Source organism: Gavialis gangeticus, unplaced genomic scaffold (assembly GCF_001723915.1).
Source record: "Gavialis gangeticus isolate Ggan-Ray unplaced genomic scaffold, GavGan_comp1, whole genome shotgun sequence".
In the NCBI taxonomy this organism is placed as follows: domain Eukaryota; kingdom Metazoa; phylum Chordata; order Crocodylia; family Gavialidae; genus Gavialis; species Gavialis gangeticus.
In genome coordinates, this window is record NW_017729030.1 from 32,160,519 (window position 1) to 32,169,091 (window position 8,573).

At 40.0% G+C, this 8,573-nt stretch overlaps 1 protein-coding gene across 1 annotated transcript in view; it reads left to right on the forward strand.

Moving 5' to 3' along the window:
* Positions 1 to 7,184, forward strand: part of LOC109300979 (UPF0462 protein C4orf33 homolog) — a 29,918-nt gene extending 22,734 nt beyond the window's left edge. The window contains exons 5-6 of the mRNA XM_019521860.1: positions 1,831 to 1,880; positions 7,113 to 7,184. Coding sequence (XP_019377405.1) covers positions 1,831 to 1,880; positions 7,113 to 7,123 — 61 coding nt within the window. The 3' untranslated portion in view covers positions 7,124 to 7,184. The remainder of the gene's footprint in view (positions 1 to 1,830; positions 1,881 to 7,112) is intronic.
* Positions 7,185 to 8,573: the final 1,389 nt, after the last annotated feature.

The following is an 8,573-nucleotide window of genomic DNA, read 5'->3' on the forward strand; positions in this document are numbered from 1 at the left end:
AAAAAAAAAAAAAAAAAAGGAAGAAAGAAAAAGAAAACCCACTCTACTGCTGACAGCTCTACAGTTAACTTTCAGTGACATAACCATTTATTTCTATTTGTTTGTAGTTTTTTACACTTTTTATAGGTTAAATTGATATGAAGTCTTATTAAACTCATTTTAAACTGGCCTGGGACTTTGTTTAGGTTTAAATCACATTAACACAGGCATGAAGCATTTCTGAAAACTCATAAAATAAGGTTAATCCCAGAAAAGGCAGGATCAGGTGATGATATGAAAACTAAGATCCAGAGGGTGGGAAGCACCTTGTTCTCTCCATCCCTCATTCTGATTTCCCCTGTCCCAGGCCCCAGCACCTTCCCTGGCAGTGGGGAGGGCAATCCAAAAGTGGGAATGCGTGGTGTAGGTGCAGTGGGCAGAGGTTTGCTGTTGTGGAGGTAAGGGTGTGGAGGGGAAGACACTAACTCCTTTTCTTTTTTCTTTTTTTTTACCCCCTCAAAAATCTATGGGCTGGTATGCCCCAGGTCTTCAGGCGTGAACAGCAAAAAGAAACATGTTTCTATCTATATATGAGCATTACGGGTACTGGGTAATTTACTGGCCGATTGCTTAATTACCTCAAAACTAGCTACACGTGCAAAGTAGCTATCACATAATAAAAAGCTCCAACCAGCTATCAAGTTAAACCTAAAAAATGTGTGCTAACTTTATAGCTGCTTGATATTAAGCTTTAATTTGCATGTGTAGAAGTGTCAGCTGGTGAGGCTGCCAGCCCCAGGGGTACATCATGCCCAGTGTAAACTTCCCAATCCCTAGGGTTTATGGCAGCCACAATCCCAAGGGTCCAAGGGTTTCACACAAACCCCCAAACCCTGGGGATCATGACTGGTGTACCTGGTGCTTTGGGGTTCAGAAAAACTCTGGGGCCAGAGGATAACTGCAGGAGTGCTCCCCATGCCCCAGGGGAGGGAGAATGACAGTGTGGACAGAGTGCCACTATGACAATGGAGACAGACCGGCCAGCAGTGCTGGCCATGCCCCCCACGCCTGACCCTGCTCCTTGGAGGAGGCAATACTGCATTATTGAGTATTGTAACATATTCTGTTATGATCATGGGTTTAATTAATTAGAACATATTAATTAACAATATAGCAATAGCAAGATCAGGTAATGGTATATTCTTGTTTACTGAGAAGTGGCAGTTCAGTTACTGAATTTGTATGAAGAGGTGTGTGTAAATGGGAAATTATTTACTGAATGATTTTATGAACACTTAAAGTTACATCTTCCCCTATGTGAACAGTGCTCCATTTATTGTAGAATGGTTGGGTGCTGAAATTTCTTTTTTTTTAAAGCAGTTTTACATAATATATAATGAATCCCATATACATTATGATGAACATTATTTCAGTACATCCAAACAGCTGGTCTTTAAATTGATTTCCCTGTTTAGTAATTAATTTCTGATGCATCAAAAAGTTAGCTGATGAAGTTTTGATTTATGCTCTGTACCTGTGTGTAACTTTAATTTGGGTGCCATTTTAATTTGAACTGATAACTTTTGCAATCTATTTGCATGGGGATAAAATAGACCACTACCTTTAAACTGTGTGAATGCATATGGTTGTCATTTCCATTATCAGTGGGAATTAGGATAGATCAGTCAAGATACTTGAAGTCTTTAGGGATCAAATTTCTGTCTGGTTAGAGGAAAGATTAGATATGAAATTTATTTCAAGATTTTAAAAGGGAAGACTCTGAGTTAGTTATGGAGTCTGTTTTGCCATTATAGTTCAAATTCTGTCTTTCTCACATTTCTTTTTGGCTAGGCATGGACAGCATCTTGTACTATTGCTTTCTGGAGTAGATTTGTTTTTCAGTAAGTAATATTCCTCAAACATTTTACAATAGAATATCAGCTAAACAACTTTAATATTTTTCAGTATTTGTTTATAGCCCCTCCTGCTTGGTTGCTTGTAAAAGGTTTCATACAAAGTAAGATTTTTCACCACTGACTGCTCTTTTTCTGTATGGCATTGCTATTCTTACTTTTGTGTCTTGAAGAGGACAAGAAAACATGTCTCTCTTGTTTACTACTTTATTTGTGCTCTGAACGTGGTGATTTTGGAAAATTTTCAGGGATAGTGTTTTAGAAAGGTCTGACTTTGCAAGCTTGCCTCTGCATCTTTCAGTGCTATACCACACAGGATTTGTTGAATACTTCATTGGTCTTGTTTCCTCTAGAGGCTGATTTTTTTATAGTGTAGAATGAAGCTTCTCAAGCTTTTTTTCAGCAGATGAAATTCATCTTTTTAGACCAGAGGTCCTCTATCCTTCAGCCCTGGGGAATGGATGAGAAGCATGGAGCCAGCCTATAGGCATGATCCAGTGTGGGATCAGACTACAGGTGCAATCTGGCTTCAGATCCACCCACAGAGTAAGCCCATGTACCACAGTGGACTGGCCCCACTGCATAGCAGTGCAGTCTAGCATTCAGGATCATGTCATCTGGCCTGTGGGGTTCCTCATGTGTTCAGAAATTTTTCAGTAAGGCAGCAGCAATTACCATTGGCTCCACTCCCTCACCATCAAATTTCTAGACCTGGGGAGAGACCCACAGGCCAAATGTTGTGGCTTTGTGGGTTGGGACTTGCTTACAGGCCATAGCCATAGCACTACTGTTTTAGACAATGTTTATCAACTATTCTCTCTTCTCTCTTTCCCATTAGGATCTGGAAACTACAGCAATTACACATATGATGAAAATATGGGCAATTGCTGTAGTTTTCAGATTTATTGAAATATTTGATGCATTCAGAAAGAAGTAGGAGATCTAACACGATGTGACCAAAATAGTGAGAGATGGGGATTTAGGTTGAACTTGCAGAAATAGGCACCCATGATTTCTCCCACATATTTTGCAGGGAGAACAAGATATCTAATTTTTAAAATACATGTCAGCCTTCCACAAAAGTAAGACTCAGACTCTGACACTTGCTGTGAGCTCATACAAAGAAGTAAGAGCGCTGACACAAGTGACATTGTTGTGTGATGGCCCACTGAAAGCACTCTACAGCTGTGCCCTTATAGAAGTGCATGGCTGCAGAGTGCTTTAAAAGGCCCCAATCCCACAACAGTCTTAACCCTCATTACCTGAGTGTTCAGATGAAGGCGCTTCAAAGTGGAGCGCCTTTGTTATCTTGTGTCAGCATGTGCTTGGAGAGCATTGCGCTGATGCAGCCCAGCCCTGCTCCTGGCACTGTCTTCAGAATGGGAGGAAGGGAAGGGAGTGGAGGGAGTTAGGTCTGGGGATTGCCCAGCCAGTGCTAGAGGGTGGGACAGGTGGTTTGGACCCCCCCTGAGGTGGGGGACCCCTATCCACCCACCCATTCTCCACCACCGGCTGGTCAACCCCCCAGACGGATCTCTCTCTTCCCACTTCCCGTTCTGAAGAGTGCCACTCTGTACCATTTCAGATTTTCTTTGTCTATCATGAAGAAGGTGAAAAGGCTGTAAACTTAAATGTATCTGTTACAAGTTACCTTTAAAGCATATTTGACTACCTTAATTTAGGTGCTTATGTGGAAGCTGAGCACTTTTGAAAACCCATCTCTCAGACTGGTTTTTGTGGGTGGGTTATTTTCAGAATGGAACACTACAAAGAAGTCCCACATTTTCCTAAAATTAGAAAGTGCCTATTGCAGAGAAGGTACAACAGCTCCCCCTTTATTATATTTTAATGTGATTTTACTACTTTGTTAGAGATGAGCATTCTGAGATGAAAAATAAATCAAATTACTAAAAGTAAGGTGCCTTCTTTAACATTAAAACAATTTAAAAATATTATAAAATGCTTTCCCACTGTAAGAGTCACTTTATAATGAAAATAAAAAAACTTTGGTTCTCAAATCAGGATTTGAAATGTGTAAAATGCTGCTCATTTTATACCTCTTGTTCACAGTATCAGCTATGTCACTGAATAGTAGATCTCTGTTTAAGGTGCAACAGCTTCAAGGTTAAATGTGCGTCATTTGTTTTTTAAAATGCCTTTTTTTAAAAATAGAGAACAATCATGATAAAATCAATTTCTGTTATCTTAAAAAAAAAAGTAATGGTTTTCCACACTTTCCTTTACTGACAGTTTTGCAAATTGCCAGTCTCTTTACTTTCCTACCTTTTCTGTCTTTTTTTCCTGGGTATTAAGGATTGTAAATTTCACTTCATCATTTGTTTTACTGTCTGTAATATAAATCATAGTAATTGTATAGTTTATTTGAGCAATGCCAGCTTGCCTGCAAATCGCTCGTAACTTGGCTCCAGGGATGAGGATTTATCAAATTAATCAAAGCCTCACCTATTGAAAGACATATTCTTTTATCCAAGTTTTGATCACACTGTAATAGTAATTAATTTAGGTTAAATTTGACCTTTTCTTTATTTTCAAGGAAACCTAACTATTTTGACAGTCTAGGATGACATGAAACCCTTGTACAGACTCCAGATCTACTTTTACAAATGGCTTGCACTTGAACATTGCAGTTGACATTTCTCACTTGAACATTGCAGTTGACACTTCTGTCTTGCATGCAGTCTTTGACAGATGGATTTTATGTGGCCCATACACTGTAGTAACAAAATTTGACTTAATAGTGAAATCTGTGCCTATGTGAGAATTCACCAGATAGTGTTGTTTGTATCTTAAGGAGAGTGAAATGCAATTTTAATAAATTTTCTTATACTTGCTAGGCTCCAGTCCTTCCTTTTTTGCAATTTTCCTAAGCAAAATTCCTAAAATTTGGACTTTTTTGATGAAATATGGCTCACATGTAAGCAGTGATAACTATGTTAACAATCAGCTGAGTAAAGGGCCTTTGGCTTTGATACAGCAAGCTGCATATTTCCTTCAGCTGTCCACTAACCACCAGAAAATACCAAACCCAGAAGTGACTATTCTGAAAAGTCACACTATTAACCAAAAAAATAAAATAAAAATTGGGCACACATTATTACAGACCCCTCGTAGGTATTGCAACAGCTAAGTTAGTATAACCGAGGTTAAAGAGTACACGTTTCCCTTGCTTTATGCTGTACATGTGTTTCTGGAAAAGGGTGCATAACTTGAATTTGCATAAAGGGAATCCACTTTACAATGTAACAAATAGGGAAATGTTCCAAGACCTCAACTGTATTGACCCCCAGACCCATTTCTACCACTTTTATAAGACAATTTTGGTACTTACCAACAGCAGACACTACACACAAGCACAGAGCACTATCATAATGGAGATGGCAACTACAGAAACAGGTGTTGTAGACAATGAGCAAAAAGCACAGATCCACACAGACTATATTTTGGTGCGTCACTCCCACAATGCACTGCATAAAGAAGCTGACTGTAGGCTTCCACCACACTGATCTCATAAGGGTGAATTTACCTCGCATATAATGCATTTTTGGTATAAAAAAAGTCATCACATAAGAGCAAATTCGCACATACAGTACCCACATAAAGCAAGGGTAACCTGTACTGTTTTTTCTACATTGTCCACTTGTTTGTTTTGTACATTAGACAGCACCACATGTATAGTCAAACAACCCAACAAATCACCCAGTGAAACACCCACAGAAATAACAAAGCAATGTAGAAAAAGAAAACAATGCAAAACCACAAGCTGTAAGGCAAGAGTTGTAAGTGAAGCTGCATGTAAATTATTTTTAAAGTGACGGTGTCCTCTTAATTGTAACTGTATGAAGATGTGACGGGAAAATCCCAAAAATGATGATTACTTCATATTTTGAAAAAATGAATTGAGTGGCTGTTGCTACACTTGGAATCTTTTTCCACTATTGCACTTTTTCTAATAGTGTTGCTCCATATAGAGATACATGCTTCTGAAAGGGAAAGGGGCTGTGGGCTTGCAATTGCTATACTGTACATAAACCAGGAGTAACTTCAGTGAAGTCATTAGTTACACCAATGCAAGAGAAATCTAATTATGGCCTATTGGTTACTCTGCTCCTTCTTTCATCAACATGGACCTGCCAGATACTAAAACATAATTTGCCTACATCTGGAATGTCAGGTCCAGTAAGAGGTCTATACATCCCTTTATTTTACTGTAATGTAGTATATAACTAGCAATATTGGGCTGGTTTGAAATCCATGATAGTCATGATAATTTGCAGGGCAGGCATATAAGGAAATAATGCAATGGAAGTTTGAAAAGTTAGGATTATTTTTCAGTAATATTAATAATATTTCCTTTCACTGACTTGGCTGAGCCAGTTGTAATAGAAGAGACTATATTCTGAAAAACCTGCTTTAGCAACAGAATTACTACAGAGCCTCAAGATTACATGACCTTTTGCTACTGGGTTCTTTAAAAGAATCAATGGAAGTATTAATTCTTCCTGCAACTAAGTCAGTGACAATAAGGATGAACACAACCAGCTCCAGAATATCAGACCCAGCAACAGGTTTTTTTAGCTGCCAGTGACTAACACCTAACTGGTAATATTTGCACAGAAGTGAGAAAAAAATGCCCATGGAGCTCGGTGTTTTAGCGTAAAATAAAAACCTTCTAAATAAACTTATTTTAAGGCTGGTTACATGCACATAATTCAGAGTAATATTTTTCCTTAATATAACACGTTTGTATGCTTTAAGGTCTTTCTTTAAACAGAATATACAGTTTAGAGCACATCTGCACTGCATATTCCACAGTCCACCTTGTCCATTCCCCCTGACTTGTGCTTCCAGGTCCAATCCCGTAGTTACCTTCTGAATGGTCTTCATATTGCTAGGAAGGTAGAATGTCCTTCAGTGCTTTTCCAGGCTCACTCAGATTCCCTTTGGTGGATGAGTCTTGCAGGCTGCCTGTATAACAAAACTTATAGTTTGCTATAATCCATATGTTAAAAGTAATATTTTATTAGAAACACTTATAGACCTTTACCCCAATATCATGTTTAAACATGCCATATCATTAGATAATTAAAATACTCTTGCTTGTTTGAAAGTACCTTCATTCATTATGCTGTGGTGATACTAATTTTCTATTTAAATGATAAGGTGGCATTTTAATCTTTTTCTTTTTAATATTAATTAAAGAAAGGCCTTGACTTGGATTTTAAAGCAGACACACACTGGAACAAATGGAATGGCACAGCCCTTATACCTTGGAGGTATTTTCCACCTGGTGTAGACAAGATGAATGCATATGCCATCCACGGGTCTGGAATTGGAAGAACTTATGAGGCACTTTATCCGATACCTAGAGAACAGATAGCAGAAGATCAGGGGCCAAATTTGTGAGTACGAAACCACTGTGGTGGTTGTTTTCTTTTTTTTCTCTCAGTGATTACTACTATAGCAAGGCTGGGGAATCCTTCCTGCTGGAGTGTGATATGCTGAAATGTTTTCAGTATGATGCACATAAATAGCATCATGAAATCTGGGAAGTCTTTCTGCTGACTAGGATGCTGTTTAGATGTGACCCAGAGAAGAGAGGCAGACTATTAATAAAAATATACTAAATTCAGCTAATAATAATATAGAGATTCCTATGTAAGAGTATGTTTATGTTGTTATGCAAATTGTCTTAGATGAAATCTAATACAGTGATATGAAGAGAAGCAGCAGAGAGCATATTCCACTAGTTTTCCTATTCAGTAATGGATGCACTTCCCATACTGATTTGCACAACTTAGTAGCAAAGTTCAGCAAAGTACTTGCTCAGGCATTTAACTTTAAGCACATATGTAAGCCCTTTTGAAGTCTCCAATGAAGTTTCCAGCCAGATGAGTCATAATTTTTGTTGTTCTGTTTAGGTCAGAATGTCAGCCCTATTCTGGCTAGGCTGTACTGCTCTGCATGCAAAGCAGACATGGAAACAATGATTTTAGCCACTGAAAATTCTTGCTATTTAGGGCATCCTCAGGTAGAACAAAGCTATGGGTGCTTACACAAGTGTAGGCAGCCTGTCAGGGAGGTGCTGTTACTCATGATGCTTTGTACCCATGGTGCTTTACACAAAGTACCATGAGTTAGTGCCGTTGAATCCAACAGGCATTCGCCTGTTAGGGCAGGGGTGAACCTGTTTGGGCCCTGGCCAGCAGGCGGGGGCAGTCCTGCCAATCTCCCAGGAGGCTGCAGCCTAACCCTCTTTCCAGCCCTGCCCCCTCCACCAGCTGGCAGCTGCCCCCAGCAGCCTCTGCCACTGTCAAGATGCTTGCGCGTGGGGGTGGGGGAAGAGAGACCCACCTGCCATGGGTGGCCACCCAGCTGCTACTTCTGGGGTTTCGGGGGAGCTGGACTGGGCCCATGAGGCAAAGGCCTTTTTTTTCCCTGCCCTACTCTCCATGGGAGCATCTTGACAGCAGCAGAGGGTGTCATGTCTGGAGCTGGGGGTGGGAAATGGAGCCCTGCCCCACCACAGGCCCAACCCCACTACTCCTGCTGGGGTTTTGGGTAGAGCCAGGATGGGCCTGTGAGGTGGGGAGCCTCCATTTCTACCTCCCCTGCCCCATCTCCAGTGTGGCAGCCCCTGCCACTTGCAGGGTATTTGCAAGT